Below are 21,610 nucleotides of genomic sequence, written 5' to 3' on the forward strand. Positions count from 1 at the left end.
TGGTTCACACACACAAACACACACATACATACTTATTTATTTGAAGTTGGAATATATGTAGAAATAATTTATATGTTAGTTCAACTTTTCCCATCTTGATGTAAAGGAAATTATACCAGAATCTGCAATTGCCTCTTTATTACAATTTTTATTTTTATTTAGTTTTTTGTTTTGGGGTGTTACTGGGCCCGCTCGAGCAAAACTGACGAACAATGAGAGGACAGTGACAGTTTTTGTGGTGGGCGCCAAACCTAGCTGTGCTCATGGCTTACTACTGACTCTGCATTCAGGGATCACTCCTGCTGGCACTTAGGGGACCACTTGAGGTGCTGGGGATGGGAACTCATGCTCCGTTCAAGGAAAGTGCCCTACCCACTCTACAACTGCTCTTATTCCTGTATTAAAATTTTTAATGTGATTGAAATTCTTTTGACATTTTTCACTTTCATTCAAGCATGCTTCCAATATGCAAGTCTCTTGTCTTTAAATGGAGAAAAAAGAATGTCTTCTACAAGTGAGAAATTTAGAAGGAAAATACATAAAATTCTACATGCTACTCCAAAACAAAGGTAAATTTTTAAATCATTATTTACTGCAGTCTCCTGCCCCCGCGCCTGGCTGTCCTCAACGGGGCCCCTTGAAGGGGAGCGGGTTGAGCTTTCCTCCCCGCCCCGACCAGGGCTCTGGCAGCCGAAGACCTCCAGGACCAGCCACCACCATGCTGAGTCCACTCTCCGCATACCTGAAGGTACCGGCAGGGGAACAAAGGCAAGCGGGTCCCGGGGCTCAGATCTCCAAGCCTATTCGGATTGGGGCTGATCCTCCACCCAGATCGGGGCTGGATCCTCCACCCAGATCCTCCGAATTCCAGTAGGCAGGGGTCACACCCACCAACTGGCCCCCTGGAGCCGTGTAATCCCATCAATGGCCAAGACTCAGAGACTATAAAAACCAGCTCCCGGAACCTTATTATGACATCTTATTATGACATCTTATTATCTCATTCCTACTTTGGACAAATTGGCAGGCTACTGAATGTAACCTGCCCACACGGCAGAGTCTGGCAAACTCCCCATGGCATACCCAATATGCCAAATACCAGTAACAATGATGGTTCTCATTCTCCTAAAGAGCCTTGAATATAGCACTTTCTTAAAAATCTCAGGGCTAGAATGAAGGAGACGTTACTGGGGCCTGCTTGAGGCAATTGACGAATAACAGGATGGTCGTGATTCATCGTGATTTACTGAGAATATAATATACAACACACACTATAATAATTTATTTATTTATTTATTAGGGTTTTTGAGGCCACACCTGGCTGTTCTTAGAGCTTACTCTTGGCTTTACACTCAAGAGATAATTCCTGGTGGTGCTCAGGGGACCATATGGGGTACAGGGGATCAAATCTAGATTGGCAGCATGCAAAGCAAGCACCTAACACACTGCACTATCATTTTGGTCTCATCACACAATGTGATAATTTTTAAGTGAACAAAATACTTTTTTGTTTTGTTTTGTTTTCTAGGCCACACCTGGCTCTGTGCCCAGGGATCACTCCTGGTGGAGCTCAGGGGCCATAAAGTGTTTTGGAGATCAAACCCACGGTGGGTCACATACAGGCATGTGTCCGACCCGCTTTACTATTTCTCCAATCCCCCAACAAAAGATGTTTAATCCTGCTCTTGTGGAGCTTACACTTAAGGGAAGAGTTACACTTTGAAAAGTATGGCACTTATATTTTATTAAAATGTGGAGTTGGAGGTGTGGCTCTGTAGTAGTTCACTTGCACTAAAATCTGATTCTTGTCACTGTCTCTGCCCTGCCCCCTGTGACCTACTGAATTAAACTTAATATTAAAAACAAAGCAATTATTTATGGTTACCTGGCTGAACCAAAATTACTACAAGTGAGTGAGCTCATCTAAAATTTGTCTGTCTACCTCTGACTTAACTTCACTTGATATGGCATTTAAAAGGAATTCTAATCAGGACTGGAGAAAGAATACAGGCTGTCTTGCAAGTAACCGAATATGGTTCAAATTCCTGACACTATAAATGGTTCTGAGCACTATTAGGAATAATCCCTGGGCACAGAGTCGGGAGTAAGCCCTGAGTATTTTTGGGTGTGACCCAAGATATCATCCGCCTAACGAAGAAGTTCTAATAAAAATCTACATATCTGACTGCATTTTTTGGGGGGTAATCAAGTTGTCTTATTATTTTCACTTCAGATCTTTCATAAATCAACTAATACTTCAATATCTCGAAATATACAACTTCAAAATCTCCGACATAGGTCAGAGTAAATAAGCTTTGAAATACAAAATTTTAATTCATATCATTACTTAAACCATAAAAACATTTAATTACTTAATTTTTTCATATTTTATAGTGACAAAATGACAAATATCAACAAAAAGTGAAAAAGTTCTTATAGCACAAAATGATTGGCTCACATAGGGAGCCATTTCGAAAAGATGTTTTACAATGGATAACTTAGGAAACACAAAATTATCACTCAGAAATAATGCAGTAGTAAGGGACCAAGGGATAGCTCAGTGGAGAGTGCCTGCTTTGCAGAGATGAAGCTGCAAGTTTGATCCTGACCCGGAAGATGAATGAGTAGGTGCTAAGTGAGATTCTGGTGGCAGAATCACACAAAATGTGATCTCTGCTCATTGCACACAGAATGTGTAAGCACCAAAAATGAAGTATGAAACCCCAGTAAGCACCGCAAGTAAATGTGTGAGCGCCTGTCACTAAAAAGTCACAGATATGTACTAACATGAAGTTATAAATATGTACATAAATTATTTTATTAATTGAAGTGCATCTCCTATGTTTGATGGAAATGGAATTTTCTTTAAAAACATCAAGATTTGGAAGTTAAAGGAATAATACTTCCTGTATATTACCTGAGATGGTGCAAAACCAGACATATGAAAAGCTGAAAACACAAGTGGCACTTCTGCCTTTAGTAGCATTTCAATATAATGAGTGCTGCAAAAGTATACAGGGTGGATGCCAGATTTTATGATATCAGTAGGTAGGTATTTCTGCATAAAAAGAGAATTAATAAAATTAATGAATATGAGATTAATTTAAAAATAATCAAATAAACTTACCTAGTTTTTCTTTTTCTAAGTTGCTTTTTCATTATTAATGTGATGGCATAAGAACTGAAAATATTACAATTATTTAAATTTAAAAAACATGTTTAAAACACCAGAGAAAAAACAAACACCATGATATAATTTCCAAGACTCTGGAACAAAGTTAATACTTTATAACTTATAACTTTGATAACTTTAATTCCTTGTAGAATAATGGAAAGATATTTCATAAAAATGAATAAATGCATGGCAGAGTACATGAAAATGTTTTAGATAGTAACCCCAAGTGTATTTCAATATGCTTAGTATCCTTGGCTTTGATCAATAATTCTATATTGTATAAAATGTTTCAGGTTATTAATTCTTTTTTGTTGTTTTTGGCAGTGCTTAGGGCTTACTTCCAGCCCTGTGCTCAGGAATCATTCCTGGTGGGCTTGGGGGACCATATGGAGATCTGGGAATAGAACCTGAGGATTAACTCCAGGTTGGCTAATTGCAAAAGTCCAACAAGATGACTATGGATCTTGCCCCTAGGAAGTTAATTCTTAAGAATAGTTGCTTAATTCCCTTTTCCTTTCTTGTGAATTTTATTAAAGCACTATGATTTACAAAGTTATTCATTGCTGGGTTTCAGGCATATAATATCCCATCACTGATCCCTAGTTCCTATTTTCTAAGTTGTAATGTTAAGTAACTCATTTCTAAACCTGAATTACAATGAACTGAAATGAGAAGCTCTCCAAGAACTACTTCTATAAAAATCAAGCGGGAGGGTTGAAGGGAGAACACATAATGCATTCCTTCTAAAGTTCTCAGGTCATCTATATATTAAATTTTATATCTATTAGTGACTGCATATGTACACATTGATACATTTACAAACCTAGCCTTTTCAACAATTTCTTCATAAAGTGGGCTAATTTTAAATTTATATCTTAGGCAAAATATAGCCTCATAAATTTTTAATGATTTACTATAAAATCCGGCAAGCTACTGAGAGTATCTGGCTTGCACGGCAGAGCCTGGCAAGCTACCCGTGATGTATTCGATATGCCAAACACAGTAACAACAAAGTCTCCAATGGAGATGTTACTGGGCCCGCTCGAGCAAATCGATGAACAACGGGAGGACAGTGACAGTGACAATAAAACCATTTTTAATTGCAATAACATTGATATGAATAAGAATAAACATAAATTTTGTCCAAGAAAAAATTATCTATTGACTATATTCTATACAATAAAATTAATGCTTATATTAGTAGCACTGTTGCACTGTCGCACTGTCCTCACACTGTTCATCAATTTGCTCGAACGGGCCCAGTAACATTGTAAGATTTGTTGTTACTGTGTTTGGCATATCGAATACATCACGGGTAGCTTGCCCGGCTTTGCCATGCGGGCAAGATAATCTCGGTAGCTTGCCGGGCTCTCCGAAAGAAGCAGAGGACTTATATTAGTTACATATGAAAAATACATAATAAAGACATGTTTTTAAAATGTAATCTATGTTATTTACTTGGAAATTTTCCTTTTAAGCGTGAACCTCAAACATGAAAGATTTTAACTGTACCTCATGGTGACTGAATTGAAAAAAAAAAAAAGCAGCAGACCTAGTTATATCCCCTGTACCACAGATAGTCTCCTGAGATGAGAACCACCAGGAGTGACCCATGAGCAAAAATCTTAAGAGTAAACCCTGAGCTTGTCAGGCATGACCCTAAATCAGAAAAAGATAAACTAAAATCATTTAAAAAATGTGAGAGGGTGGCACGATTGTGTAGTCTTGCATGTGCCAGACCAGGGCTGAATCTTCAACACGCCATGTGGACCCTGAACCCCCACATATGTGATCCGAGTAAGAACAGTTTGGTATAGCTCTGTCACTGTCACTGTCCTCCCATTGTTCATCAATTTGTTCGAGTGGGTCCAGAAACATCTCCATTTTTGAGACTTGTTTTTCCTGTGTTTGACATCACAGATAGCTTACCAGGCTTTGTCGTGTAGGTGAGATACTCTCGGTAGCTTGCCCGGCTCTCCGAGAGGGGTGGAGAAATTGAACCCGGCTCTGCTGGGCTGGGTGTGCACAAGGCAAATGCCGGGTGTTGGTAATTGGCGGGGGGGGGGGGGGGGAGGAGGGGGCGGGACTCAGGGTAATCCTGTAAGAAGTTTGAGGGGGGAAGGAGGTGCTAGAGAGACAGTACAGTGGGTAGGATGCTTTCCTTGCATTATGCCAAACAGGGTTCGATCCCCAGCACCTTGTATTGACTCCAGCCTTATTAAGAGTGATGAACATAGAGCCAGGAATAAACCCTGAACACCATCAGGTATGGCCCCCACACAAAATCAAACCAAAAAATATAAAGAATGCTTGGGAAGAAATTGGGTCATTCTTAGAGGTGCTCAGGGACTATCCTATAGAGGAGATCAAACCCAAGGCAAGTCAAAACATGAGCACCAGCTCATTTAACTATCTCTCTGACATTACAGTTGATACTTTTAAACTGAAAGAAATAAAAATGACAAATAACAAAGTCATGATTTAAAATAAGGATTTCTTTCCCTTTATTCAAAACTTTTAAGGATTTGGATTTTAGTTATGTAACAAAATCTGTGAAGTATTTTGAATTCTGGGTCACACCCAGTGGTACTCAGGGCTTACCTGGCTCTGAGTTCAGAGATTATTCCCAATGGGGTAGGGTGAACCATATGGAATGCCAAGAATGGAACCCAAGTTAGCCACATGCAAGGCAAGAGCTTTACTGTTTATACTATCTTTCTGGCACCCGATAAGTTGAGGTTTTTTTGTTGTTGTCTTCCTTTCTTATTTTCACCATCATATATAGTAACTCACCACTGTATAAAATATACAACATATAATACCTATATATTTAAGACAGGTTCTTAAGTAAATATCATACAATACATACACAAAAATTAACTATATGTAATTAACTTTATTTAACTATATGTAAGTTGTCATATGATGACTAAAGATAGTCATGGCAGATTAAATCAACAGTAGTCAACTTCCGATGAGTCTTAAGAAGAAACAAGAAAAAAATTAACTTTTCACCGAATGGCTAAAAATAACATGAACTGACAAGAATTATTGTCCTTTGATTCACAGTTTTTGCACACAATGCATTTTGTTAATAACTACATGTAGAGTATAATTTAAAAAATCTAATAAACATGTATAACAGTAAAAAATCAAAATTTACATACACATTTTGATTTTTAATGAATAATTGAGTAAAATTTTCTTAATAAACATAATGATAGCATAAAAATGTACATGTAGGAAATATTTCTTAAATAGTACCTATGTTATGCTGTACTTAATATTTGGATCATACTTTTTAATAGAGACAACAGACTAATTAATTTTATCCATAAACAAGTCTTTATTATAATAGATTCAGAAGATAAAACAAAACTCTTCAATTTTTTTATAGTTTCTACTCTATTGAGTATAAAAAATTACTCAATACTTTCTGACTACTAACAGACTTCCTAGCACCAAACCTCACATAGAGGAGCTAGCTACTTAACAAATTACCGATCAAATGGCAAGAATATTGTAATTACACACTGCAACCACAGTAAACTGTCTTATAATAAAGTTTTATTGCCAATTAATTGCCTTCTCACTACTAATTTACAGTAAATGGAATGGCTTTCATAAAATCTGGTCAGTAGTGACAATTTTTGCCATATAAATAAAAAGGTCTTTTGAATTATCAGAGTATAAAGCACATATTTTATACTTTTAGTGTTTTGTGTATTTTGCTTAGTCATAACTCTCTACAATTATGGCAACTCTTTTAAAAAGACAACTTTAAACAAAATTCAGAATATAAATATCTTCAAATGATATGCTTTCAATTTTCATTTCGTATGAGTAATGGTAATAATTTAAGAAGTGTTAAGAAATCTACCTTCTATAAGAGCACAGATAGAAAAGTGATCCTCCTGCCTTGCAATGCATCTGAGATTATAACCCCCAAAAAGGATCTGGAGTTTTCCTACTGGGGGGTGTAAAGTGGGGCATTATTATGTACTATAGAAAAAAATGCCTTAGGACAATTTTTAAAACCATGCAATGCAATTTTTTTTTTTAAACAACTGAGGCTCTAATACCTTTTGAATATGTTTTCTAAAGTAGTATGGGTCTACTACTCCTTATATATTTCTATCCAATGATTAACCTCCACTCTACATACTTTGTTAAATAAATACTATTGGCCACAGTTTGGGATGAACTAAACAAAATCGGGTCCTCAGTTTGCTGATATCTAAGTGTCTTAATAATATGTAGATAAATTAAGCAGCACAGTACAAATTAAATGAACCATGGAAATAGAGAGAAATACAACAAGGTTAATGAGGTCAAAGAATGTGGGGCTAAGAGATTAAGGGTGACCTAAATAAAGTAGAGAAGTCTATGCTATTAATAACTAACAGTAAACCATGCTACCATAATTGCATATTTGCTTATTTATAATCCTGCAGAGAATCTGTGAGAACAATGCTTTAGACTAAATGGAGTGGAAACAAAACAAAACAAAACAAAAAATACATCACCTTTAAAATAACACCTGAAGATATTGTTAAATAGATGCTAATAACTGTCGAAAAAGACACAAATACTCAACTATTAAATCAAAAATATTTAAACTGCTGACATTTGTAACTATATTTAGTTATGAGTACCCCATAGAATCCTAGAGAGGATCTCAGCAAAATGCTATTTATTCTAAAAATAAATTTTAAAACAAACTGCTGATAATAAATATTCAACTTGGTATGCTCGGTATACTCTGTATACTAAGAAAAGCACTATATAAGTCTTTGTTGATGATATACCCACATCAATTTCTTTTAAGAAAAAAGAAAGGTCTCAAGCCTTTCATTAAGAATCAATTTGAAGAACCTCAAGTAACTGTTACTCTATTTAATTCATAATCTATGTTCCATATTTATTTTTTATTTGGTGGTTGAGAGGATGATTTGGGACCATATCTAGCTGTGATAAGGATTGAGACCATGCTAGCTTCATGCAAGGCAAATGTCCTACCCATTGTACTGTCTCTCCGGCCCCTCTACATTCCACTTAAAATGATAGTATCAAAATTGCAAATCTAATGAAATCTGAGTTTCTAGAGTCCTGCCTGATTTAAATTTTAGAGAAAGAAATGCTATCAGAACATATTGTTACTGTCATTTGAGCAAAAAAAAAGTAGGATAGTCAAAATGCTAGAATGTAGATATCTTTTTTAAAAATAGTTGAAATAAAAATGTGATGGATTTAAAATTATTCCTTATTTATCACCTCCCCCTCAAAATTCCAATACAACAATATAGTACTTTCTTTGTAAATAAAAGTGAAAATACATGAAAAATCTTCATATATAATTTTAAGAATTGCTCATTTACAAAATAACTGATATAGATCCACTGATTTAAGAAAAAATACATTGACTTTTTCTCCCCTGCTTGCTTCGTCCTATTGTATCAGTAAATTTTTTCATTATGCTAATTTAAAAGTGATAGAAAATTTAACTCAGGAATGAAAAAGAGCTATTTCAAGAATAAAATAACATTTTAGTACTTATTTTTTAATATTGTTTTCCATATGACAAATAATTCATGCCAGCAAATGAATGTAAAAATAGAAGTAAAATAACTATTAAACCATGAATCATGTAATAAATGTGTCATTTATTATAATATCTATAATACCTGGAAACCATAACTTATCAATGAGAACCACATGATTTCATTGTTCATATGCAACATATCAGTGAAAAGGTTTAGGAGAACTAATATAGCTAATATTGCAAATATTTTCCCCAAATGACCGTAAGCAAATAAGTAAAACAAAATACAGAAGCATCAACAAATTTAAAGACTTACCTATAAATCAAACTCTGAGATCTCACAGAATTAGTAAAATCTCTTCAAGATACTATCTTAAAGACAAAGTATTTTAGATTGTGAAGAGAGAATTGGGGGTGGGATGGAGGCGGGAATGAAGACCAAGTTATAGGTGACTCTAAAAATAATAGAGTATTTTAGATAACAAAATGGATTACTAAGCAGAGGATTTTGGGTGGGGAGGGCAAGGAGGTGGGAATGAAAACCAATCAAGAAGTGACACAGGGACAGTGGTGGAGGGTTGTGGGCATTTTTGTGGTGGTGCGTTTAAAACTTTTGTATATAAATACTATATAATTTAACACGATTGCAAACATTTTACCAAAGGTACAATAAAATAAAAAATTTTAAATACCTGAATCAGCTGGTAAGGAGCTTACCTTATACACGGCAGACCTGGGTTCAATCCTGGGCACCCTATATGATCCCCCAATTCCCACAAGTCCCAATGGAGTGATCCCTGAACACATAGCCAGGAATAAGCCCTGAGCACCTTTGGGAGAGCCTCCAAAACAACAACAAAAGGAATTTAATAAAACTCATTAATTGCTTCCAAGTAGTAAATAAAGGCTGATATTTCTCTACTGAGCATGTTAAATTCTTACCTAATAAATTAGTTGCTTTAAATTTTGGTTTTTGTTTGTTTGGGTGCCACACCTGGCATTGCTCAGGGCTTATTCTTGGCTCTACACTAAGGGACGATATGGATGCTGGGGACTGAACCCTACGTGAGTCAGCCATGTTCAACGCAAGTGCCTTACCCACTGTCTTATTTCTCTAGTCCTTTTAGTTTTAATTTAAACAGTTGATTCTTTGTGTTTTGTTTTTCCTTTTTTTCGGTGCTAGAGTTTGGACACAAGGTTCTACCACTAAGCTACACCCCTACAGTAAATACAGATTTTTTTAAGGGAAAAATATTACAAAATCTTCAATTTATAGTTCTTGTAAAACATTTTATGATTTACTACATTAATTTAAATGTTAATGATGCATCTATTATTATTGACCTTCCTTCAGTTGTCATTAAGGCACAAAGTATTTTAGGAATAAATAAAAATAAATAAATAAATAAATAAAGTATTTAGGAAAATGTCAAATCTGTATTTTCAAGAGAATTAGTGAAAAGGATGCAGGTAAAAAATGGACAAATTATTATAAAGCATTCACAAATAAAATGAAATGATCTCAGCAAATTTAACCACAACTTTCCTAAAACTTAAAACTCTAACAATTAGAATATAATATCTTACAGAAATATGTAGTCTTGGCAACCAAAGAAATGCAGAGGTCAGAAGCCTGGAGAACTGCTGAAGAAATCTGAATGTTTTCTCTTTGTTCCCCAACATTATTATGAACAAAGAAGACACAAACCAGTCATGGCCAGGATAACTCCCCTGAAGACAGACTGAAAACCATAGTTAAGGAGTTTTTACAAAATTCTGACTTAGGGCCAGAGTGCTAGTACAGAGGATAGTTTACTTGCTTAGTACCCGGGCAAACCAGCAGCCCACTAGTCCTCTGCGTTCTGCCAGAAGTAAACCCTTAGCACCACCAAGTGTAGTCCCTAAACAAAACAAAACAAATTTTTGGCTTACAAGATGAAAGTAAGAATGCCATGAATATTTCTTTGCAGGATCTCTCTCAATGAGAGAAGAGACAGAAATACCACTTAGACCTCAATTTGTCTTTACTAATTTGTAAGTTACTGAAGAAAAAATCAAGCTTTCTTAACAAAAATAATCACTTTTAACTGTATTAATGTATTATTTGTATTATTTGCTTATCTGTCCAAGTGGTAGTCAGTGGTACAAGCAACTAGAGGAAAGTCTGTTCACTTTCAAGAAACATGATTGCCGAAGTCCTGGCAAAACAGTACCATTAGGTTCAGGTTGTCTGCTAAATCACTAGCAAAAGTAGTAATTTAAAAATCATACATTCTATGCTTAAAAAAATACAAATGTTATGTATAGTTTTTCTTCAAATTAAGCCCTATTCCTAAAAGACAACCATTCAAATAAAGTAATAACAAGAGGCTTAAAAAAAAAAAAGAAACAGTCTTATTTTGAATTCACCAAAGCTATTTTTAAAACTCTGATAGTTCTGTAAATATGTAATAACTGTTGCCATTTAATTTAGCTAAATAACTATTATGTTTAGATTTACTTTGGTCAGAGATAGTCCTCCAATTTCACTTGGATAATTTTGACATTTTTATTATCATTGGTTGACAACAGTACAGAGTTGCAGGGCGTAGGGCTTACTTTACCTATCAAAACAAATCCTCTCTCCAAATTTCCACACACTTCTTTGCCTCCAGGAAACTCCATAGTTTACAAGTTAATTTTTTTTGAGTCTGACCAGTTTGCTTTAGCTATTCTCGCTTCACATCTGAGTAACCGTCTTTCCCTCCGACTTACTTAATGTAGAATAATCACCAAAACTTAATTTAATCCCAAATGATACAATTTCATTGTTTTAATGGCAGAATAGGATTTCTCTTAGTATACACCGCATCTAATTTATTCACACATCTTCATTTAGATGGATTCCATCTCCTGGTTACTGTGAGTAATGCGGATAAGAACAGAGGGGTATAAAATGCCTTTGAAATTAATATATTCTTATTCCTCTGAAAATAAGTCCAGAAGTACCTACTGGCTAAGATCTATGGTATTTCCATTTTAAGAAAACTTCATACAATTTTGAGTAGAGGTTAAGCCAATCTGTATTCCCACTAACAGTGCACACTGCACTTTCTCTTTCCAAATCCATGACATTTGTTGTTTCAATCTTTTAAGTTGTTATTTGCATTTTTTAATAAGAACTGATGTTGAACATCCATGTATCAGTGGACAATCTGGTTAAATATAGTCTTTGGTTTCTCAGGTCTTTTCCCATTTTTGTGATTGGATTGCTTATTTTGAGTGTGTGTGTGTGTGTGTGTGTGTGTGTGTGTGTGTGTGTGTTCCTTGTGTACGCTGGTTATCAGTCATATGTCAGGCAAATGACGTGCAAATATTTTATCCCAACTGCTAAGCTGGTTCATTATATTTGTGTGAGTTTATTTCACTGTGTAGAGAGTTTTAAATGTGATGCAGTCCCATTTGTTTATTCTTGCTTTTATTTACCCTTAGTGTATCCAATTACATGTCTGAGGTATTTTTTCCCATGCATTTTATGTTTTGGAATTTAATATAAAAATCCCTTAATACATTTTGTGTTAAATTTTCTTTATAGATTCAAACAGGAATCTAATCTTAAGTTTCTGCATGTGGTTTTGCCAACTAAAGAGATTTTCATTTTCCTCTGAAAGGACATGGCTTCATTATTTTGTAGATTAAATTTCCATATATTTATGTGGTTTTGCTGCCATATCTAGTCCATTCTATTGGTCTGTGTTCCTGTTTTGCTATAGTACAATGCTGCTTTAATTACTATCATTTGGTAATTGTTTGAAATCAGGGAGCCTGATGTTTCCATTTTGCTTCATTTCTCTCAGAATTGCTTTGGTCTTTGGTTGTGCCATGAGATATTTAGAATTTTTTTGTTCTATTTCTGTAAAAAATGAAATTGACATTTGGATAGAGCTATACAGAATTAGACTGCTTTTGATAAGGTGGCAGTTTTAATAAAGTTTGTCCTTCCAATCCTTGAATATGGGATGTCTTTCATATTCTTTGGCTTCTGGAATTTTAGGAATGTTTTATAGTTCTAATGTTTATAGCTTTATACAATAAAAGTTTTAAAGTATTTATTCATTATTTTTATAATTTACAATATTTACATTTAATAGTAAATGCTGGGCTGAAGCGATAGCACAGTGGGTAGGGCATTTGCCTCGCACGTGGCCGACCTGGGTTCGATTCTTCCATCCCTCTTGAAGAGCCCGGAAAACTAATGAGAGTATCCCGCCTGCACAGCAGAGCCTGGCAAACTTCCCATGGCATATTTGAAACACCAAAAACAGTAACACTAAGTCTCACAGTGGAGACATTACTGATGCCCACTCGAGCTAATTGATAAACAATGGGAGGACAGTTCTACAGACAGTGCTAAATAATATTTAGTGATGCTAATATAGTTTTCAATATATAGTCACTATATCTCTTTTGTTAGGCTTATTTACAGCGGGTAGGGTGTTCGCCTTACACGCGGCCAACATGGCCGACCCGAGTTCGATTCCTCCGCCCCTCTCGGAGAGCCCGGCAAGCTACCGAGAGTATTCGATATGCCAGACACAGTAACAACAAAGTCTCCAATGGAGACGTTACTGGGCCCGCTCGAGCAAATCGACGATCAACGGGAGGGCCTTTACCTTTACCTTTACCTATTTACAGTTATTTTTTGGATGCAACTATAACAGACTTTAACATTTTTTTCTTTGCTCTGTTCAATGTGTGTAGAAATATAAGCAATTTCTATGCATTGATTTTATGTTCTGACATGACTAAACTCATTATTCATTTCTGGTAATTTTTGGTAAAGTTTTTGGGGTTTCTGTGTATACTATCATTTCATCAAAAAAATAATTCATTTTCCTTCCCTTCGAATGTATATTCCTTCTACATCTTTTTGTCCTTTAAGTTCTCTGGCTAGGGATTACAAAACTAGACTGAAAGTCTTGCTTTAAATCTCAGGAGAAAATCTTTTACTTTATACCACTGAGTATGGCATGAGCTATAGGTTTGTCATACATGGCCTTTTGTATTCTCAGGTATGTTACTCTTATGTATAATTTACTACTTTTTAAAATCATAAATGGATAATGAATATTGGCAAATAATTGTCCAGAATCTGTTTACATGATCATGGGATTTTTATGTTCTTGTTTTTGCTGATAGTGTAATACGTTCATTCGTTTTATGTATGTTACACCATCCTTGCATCCCTGGAATGAATCTCACTTGGTCATGATGAGTTATCTTGATTCCATTCTATTTACCAAGATTTTGTTGCGGTTTTGTGCATCACTAGATTTATCATTTGGTAGTTTATATTTTGTCTGCTGTTATGTTCTGGTTTGGGGATCTGTATAATTGCCTCATCAAATGTGTTTGCGTGTGTTTCCCCATTTCAAAATATGTGCAACTGTTTGAGCCAAATTTAGTATTAGTTTTTTGAAAGATTTGTAGAATTTATTGGTGAAGTCATTTGATACTGGACTTCCGTTCTCAGGGCACTTTTGATTACTGTTTCAATTTTTGTACTTGAGATTGCTCTTTTTCAGGTACATATTTCTTTCTGACGTAGTCTCAGACCATTCTATGACTTTAAAAAAATGTTATTATCTGGGCACAGACATAGTGTTTGACTTGCATCTTATTACGAGATAGGGTGCTTGCCTTGCACACAGCTGACTTCAGCTCAATCTGTTGCCACAGGACTCCTGGCATGTCAGAAGTGATTTCTGATTAGAGAGCCAGGACAAAGTCCTGAGCACCAATAGGTGTGGCCTCTAAAACATATATATATATATGATATACATATATACACATACATACATATATACACATACATACATATATACATACACACATATATATGTATATAAGTTTTATATACAAATATATTTGCTTGCAAGTAGATATTTATTGTAGTAATCTCATAATCCTTTGCATTTCTGTAGTACTATCGATACCTTTGTCTCTTTAATTTCTTATTCTTTTCATTAATTGTCTCCTCTCTCTTCACCACTCTCCTCTCATTGTCTAATAAAGTTATATCTACTTATTGATTCTGTCAAAGAACAAGCTACTGATTTCATTGATATTTAGCATCATCATTCTGGTTTCCATCTTATTTCTATTCTAGTTTTTATTATCTTCTTTTTTCTGGTGATTTTTGTTTGTATTTCTCTTTCCTTCAGATATAAGGCTGGATTGTTTACTTGAGACTGTTATTATATACTCAGGTGGGCTTATATTCCTAAAAATATCTCTCAATATTGCTTTTGCTGCATCCTATATAACTTCCTCATTTTCACAGTTTTTTGAGTAATTTTTGTACTTTAACTTCTTCATTTATTCAGAAGTATGTTGTTTACTCTCTCTGAGTTCTTTTCTGTTTTTTTTTTAATTTCTAGCATCATGATTAGTGGTTGAAAAGATTCTTGATATTATCTCAATCTTCACATGTTTATTAAGACTTCTTTGAACCCCAACTGTGATTTATAAGATTGTTTCATATACAGTTGAGAACACATTTTTTTATTTAATGTCATAATTTTTCTGTTAATTTTTTTTTGTCCAGATGACCTGTCCATTGTTGTAAATTGAGTATTGAGATCTCCTATAATGACCGCATTATTGTTAGTGTATCCTTCGGAACTATTATTAATTGGTCTGTATCTTTGGAAACCCCTATGTTGAGTGTACTACTATTAATGACCACTATATCCATTAATCCTTACATTGTATCCATTCACCTTTGTCTTATATCATTTTCTAACTCAAGTCTATTTTATCTAAAGGAAGAATAGCAGCCCTTGTTCTTGTCTCTGCATTACTGAATTGGAGCATATTACTCCAACCTTCTGTTCTCAGCCAACACTTGTCTTTATCTCTTCTGTGAGGAATTCTATCATGCTTTTTAAAAATGCACTGCATTTAGTTCCTAAGTGTCTTTGATTGGTAAGCTCAGACAATTTCTATTTTGAGTGATTATGATATGTGGGATTTAATTACTGCTATTCTATCCCTTCTTGTTGTGGTTGTTTTCCATTTATATCATATATCTATCCGTTTGTTTCTCTATACCTTTTCATTGGGATTTGTTCTTATCATCACCTCAATCTCTTCATTTATATGTCTCAATGGGTCTCTGCTCCAGATTTTATTTTATGGTTATGATGAAGTTTAACCATCATATCTCTGTAACTAGGATGGTCTTATTCTGTGATGGCATTTGACTAAGTTTTGAATAACTACATTTTAGTTGATCCTATTCTTTATCTCTCTTTATATTTTGTTGCTAATTCATTTTATTCTTATGTTTCTGATTTATCACCATACTCAAGATTTAGTGTTTCTTTTCATTTTCTTTCCCTGCAGAAGAAGGGCTCCTTTGAGCACTGTTCTCCAAGTCTAGTAGTGGTAAACTCACTTTTTGCATGTATTGAAAGGGTGATATTTATGTATTTCATCGTGACATTTGAATAATTTTTATTAGCTGTTAGACTCCTCTTCCGTTCCTTAACTGTTGTTGGAATGAGCAGATGTCCTACCTACATAAGCAAGGTTGTGATGCTCATAAATTTGGTCATAGTGCTCTCTGTGGTGGTATATTTGGGTGCGTTACATTTCTTTAATTGTGATAATTTCACATATGCTCACTGAAGGTGTGGTACTCAGTGGTTGTCATACACTTTTTTGTGAGTACAATTGTGGTGCTCATAGAAATGCTTGCCTTGGACATGATAGTCCCACATCTTTAGAGCTATGATACCCACACGGGTCACATCCTTTATTTACAGTGCTCCCAGATTCCTGAATATAGTTTAGATGAAAATCACTTATAGCACTTAAAGTGTCAGAAAGCAGAGCTTCCAGGCACAAAAATCAGAGTTTCTAGGACAATGCTTGGTAAAAAAGTTCACAACTGAAGACTGAATCTGTGGCCTTCCACTTGCAAGGCAAATTTTCCAGCCACTAAGCTATCACTTGGCCTTTGACTGAGAGATTTTATCTTTTAGAATCGTGTACATGCCATCCTACCCATTCCTAACCTGTGAAGTTTCTGCTGAGGAATCTGATGATAACTTAATCGGATTAACTATATGTTATTCCACCCACACAACAGTCTTTAGTATTTTTCTTTATTATTCCCTCAACTGGGCTGGAGCGATAGTACAGCGGTAGGGCATTTGCCTTGCACGCAGACACCATGGCCGACCCGAATTCAATTCCTCCGCCCCTCTCAGAGAGCCTGGCAAGCTACCAAGAGTATCTCACCCGCACAGCAAAGCCTGGCAAGCTCCCCGTGATGTATTCAATATGCCAAACACAGTAAAAACAAGTCTTACGATGAAGACATTACTGGGCCCGCTTGAGCAAATCGATGAACAACGGGAGGACCGTGACCATTCCCTCAACTGCCTCCGCGCCTGGGGCTCCTTAGACGGGGGCGGGTTGAGTTTTCCTCCCCGCCCCAAGAAGACCCCTGGCAGCAGAAGACCTCCAGAACCAGCCACAGCCATGCTGAGACCAGTCTCCATGTTCGGACAAGTCTCATGCATGAAGGAACTGGCAGAGGAACCTAGGCATGCGGGTTCTGGGGCTGAGATATCCAAGCCTGCTCGGATTGGGACTGGGCTTCCTCCACCCAGATCCCCCATCTTCTAGTAGGTAGGCGTCACACCCACCATCTGCCCCTGGCACCTTGTAATCACATCAACCCAGCTCCTGGAAGCTAGACATCCTATTATCTAGTTCTTACTCTGGAGAACCCGGCAGGCTACCGAAAGTATCCTGCCCACACGACAAGAGTCTGGCAAACTCCCTGTGGCGTACTCAATATGCTAAAAACCAGTAACAATGAAAGGTCTCATTCTCCTGACCCTGAAAGAGTCTTGAATATGGCACTTTCTAAAATCTCAGGGCTAGGACAAAGGAGATGTTACTGGTGCCTGCTCGAGGAAATTGATGAACAACAGGATGATCGTGATCGTGATTTCCTCAACAATTTAATAATTATATGTCAGTGTACATCTTTTTCCATTTAAAGACTCTGGTGTTCTTTCAGCACCTTGCTTTCTTTGACTATGATTTTCTTTTTTATTCTCATTTCTTGTAGTATTCCCATTATTCTAATATTATGGTTTCTCAGAGTGCCTTCAATTTTACTACATTTTATTTCCCTCTCCTATTCTATTTGAATCCTGGCTGAAATTTTATCTTTAACTTCATTTTATTCTTTCCTCTGCAAGATTGATCCTGTAAGTTTTGCATTGATGAGTTCACTTCATTTACTTCTGCTTTTTTTCCCAATTATCTATGCTTGTGGTTTTTAAAAGTGGCTTCAATATATTTGGTGAAGAGATTCCTCTACTTCTGTATTTATTTTTATTTCATTAATATTGAATTTTTAAATGCATACTTAACATACTTCATAATCACTTAATCACTTAACTTCCCGTTAGTCGTCGATTTGCTCGAGCGGGCACCAGTAATGTCTCCACTTGTCCCTGTCGCGTGCTAGTGTAGCCCAATGGCATCTGTTCGCTCTGGGAACATGAAGAGCCTCAAACCGATCGTTCATGATCTTGATGAAGAAGTCTGACCATCAGGTAGGTGGGCGGCCACGCGGTCTTTTGACATCCCATGGAATCCAGTCGGTAACAGCTCTAGTCCAGCGGTCATCTTTAAATCTCATTACGTGACCAGCCCATCTGATTTTTGACACCTTGGCAAATGAGAAAGTGTCCCTGATTCTTGATCGTCGACGGATGTCGGAACTCCGGATTCTTTCTGTCATTTGAGTGAAACGTGATATTCCAAGCATAACTCTTTCAACGTTTTCCCTTCCGAAATCCGACACGTCATTTCATCGGTAAAGAAACGAACAGCATCCGGCCCAGACAAGGTCAGACCCGAACACCTGAAGAACCTGCCGTCAGTACTCACCAATACACTGTCTCAGCTCTTCACACTCTACCTGCCTGAATACAAGGTTCCGTTCCAGTGGAAAATCAACAGGACCGTACTACTGTTCAAGAAGGGAGACATCCATGACATTGGCAACTATCATCCGATCTGCCTATTGTCTGTTATCTACAAGTTGTTCACTCGAGTCATCCTAAATAGGATTGGCAGAACACTAGATGAAGGACAACCATGTGAGCAAGCCGGGTTCCGCAAAGGATTCAGCACCAACACCATATCCACACGATAACCAAGCTCATTGAGGTTTCTCGGGAGTTCAAGATGCCGTTCTGTTTAACGTTCATTGATTTAAAGAAGGCCTTTGATTCTATTGAGACGGAAGCGGTCATTGAAGCCCTAGCCAATCAGGGCATTCAAGCCCAATACATCAAGATCCTCCGTGAGCTGTATTGCGGATTCACTACCAGGATCTCACCATTCTACAAAGAAGTAATCATTGATGTCAAGAGAGGGGTTTGGCAGGGTGATACCATTTCACCGAAACTCTTCAGTGCCACCCTCGAGAACATCATGCCACGACTGGAATGGGAAGGAATGGGAGTGAAGATAGATGGTCCGCAACTACACCACCTCCGCTTTGCCGATGACATTGTTTTAATAACACCAAACATCAGCCAAGCGGCACAAATGCTGGCCGATTTTGACCGTGAGTGTGGAAAGGTAGGACTACAGCTGAATCTTACGAAGACAATGTTTATGAGAAACAGCCTCGTTCCTGACGCCCCATTTGCTCTCAACAGAACGACCATCTCCGAATGCAACAGCTATGTGTACCTAGGTGGAGAAGTCAACATGACAAATGACCTGGCACCCGAGCTGTGCAGGAGGAAAAGAGCGGCTTGGAACGCCTTCAAGAACGTCGAAGAAATAGCTAAGAGGATGAAGAACCTCCGGCTCCGGGCACATCTCTTTGATTCCACTGTTCTTCCTGCATTAACATATGCCTCAGAGACCTGGGCCCTACGCAAACAGGATGAGAACGCTATTCAGGTCTCTCAAAGAGGAATTTGAAAGAGCTATACTTCATAATAGTTATCTAAAAATTGCCTGCTATACTCCTCATTTCTATGACTTTCAAGTTAAATTCTGGAGATTTTTTATTTATTCTTTCAAATGCATAAAAAGCATTTGATTTATTCCCACCTCTCCCCCAACCCCTCTGCCTGTCCAGGAAGTACTCAGTTTGTAGATTTCTTGTTTCTTTGGAACTCTTGTGTTTGGGGCAGGGGGATCATTCTGCCAAGGATTTACTTCCTTCATTCCCCCAAATGACTGGGAACCATAGAATCAATGAAACCTACTGCTATTCCCTCTCATCTATTGACCTGACCTATACTCTGTGACCTCAGTGGATCTTCCCATGGGCATGGATGAGGGAGTTTGCTGTCACTGATAACTTACTCTGGGCACAGAACTGCCTGTATTTCCAATGAAGTTGAGAGAGGTATCAATATACTAAACTTACTTGATTTCCCTCAACAGGGTCTAAATTACCCTGTAGGTTTCTATAGTCCAAAGCCCTGATGACTGCAGATGTTTATCGTGATGGCATAGAGGCAGAAGGCTATTTGTGCCAAGCTATCTCTGCTGAAATTGTTAGTTCTTTTGTTTAGCCATGGCTCTCTTCCTAGCAGCCTTGTGGACTCTTCTCTCTTCCATGAGGGAGTGTGCCAGTGCTCAAGAGTGCTGCTACTCTCCCTGCTTAGTGTGCAGTTTCTGCAATGATGGCTCCGGTCTTCTCTCTATAGGTAACAACAGAGGCTCCAACATCCCTCTCCCAATTCTGCCAATGTAGCACTGCTGCACTGTCATCCCGTTTTTCATTGATTTGCTGAAGCAGGCATCAGTAACAACTCCATTGTGAGACTTGTTATTACTGTTTTTGGCATATTGAATATGCCATGGTTAGCTTGCCAGGCTTTGCCTTGCAGGCGGGATACTCTCGGTAGCTTACTGGGCTCTCCGAGAGGAATCTAATCGGTGTTGGCTGCATGCAAGGCAAACGTCCTACCTGCTAGGTAGGACGTGCTATTGCTCCAGCCCTAATTCTGCCAATACCACAGGTTATTCACTTACACCTTAAAAAACTATGACACATGGCAGATCAGAATTGCTCCAGTGATAAAACCTTATAAGTTATAGGAGGTATAAAACTGCTTTGTTGGTCATTTTCCAAAAGGGAATTTTTTTCCCCACCAAGCTCAACATTTTTATGTTCAATATAAAATCTAAAAATTATAACTAAATTTAGTAACATTATATGCAAATATATATCATAGAAAATTTATTACAAATACAGGTTAAAATATTATTTCACATCTACCTATGAGGCTAAAGAAAGAATTATCAAAAAAATTGTTTTGAAAAAAGTTCAATTATTATTTGTCCACTCCAAAAGGATATGAAGAGAAGATTTTACAGGAACTTGTTGCTGTTTCAAGAATCTCTCGCAGTGCTTTAAAACTAGGGAAAGATCATTTTCTGCGCCATCATTTAATATGTTGAGGAACTTGCCGTACCTACATTAAGAGTCCACAGAGTATACAATGTGAAAAATGCCAGTTTTAGCATTGCAAATTTGCTTTTTAAATTTCCGTCAAAGCTTATCCTATGAATGTTCAAGATTGTACAGTTTAAAATTTCAAGTTCTAGCATAACTATGTTTAGGACACTTCAGAAAGATTAATATTCAATATATGTTCCTGATGACCATAATATATCTGGGTTAGCAGTATTCATTGGTAAATATAGATAATTTGAAAAAAAAAAGTAACAAGAGAACAAAATTGGGATACCATAAATTAATTATTCAACATAAAAGCATTTTTTTCTTAACTTAAGCTGTAAACAAAGACAGTGAATAAATTACATTGACAGAATATTTGGTATAGAGAAAA

The 21,610-nt window shown here is 36.7% G+C and overlaps 1 protein-coding gene across 1 annotated transcript in view; it reads right to left on the minus strand.

Annotated features, from left to right (window-relative positions):
• Positions 1–21,610, minus strand: part of TBC1D32 (TBC1 domain family member 32) — a 332,745-nt gene that overhangs the window by 18,305 nt on the left and 292,830 nt on the right. Inside the window, exons 29-31 of the mRNA XM_056125154.1 lie at positions 21,117–21,232; positions 10,305–10,459; positions 2,918–3,058 (exon numbers count right to left, since the gene is read on the minus strand). Coding sequence (XP_055981129.1) covers positions 2,918–3,058; positions 10,305–10,459; positions 21,117–21,232 — 412 coding nt within the window. The remainder of the gene's footprint in view (positions 1–2,917; positions 3,059–10,304; positions 10,460–21,116; positions 21,233–21,610) is intronic.

This window comes from Sorex fumeus, unplaced genomic scaffold, assembly GCF_029834395.1.
Source record: "Sorex fumeus unplaced genomic scaffold, SorFum_2.1 ptg000054l, whole genome shotgun sequence".
Lineage (NCBI taxonomy): Eukaryota > Metazoa > Chordata > Mammalia > Eulipotyphla > Soricidae > Sorex > Sorex fumeus.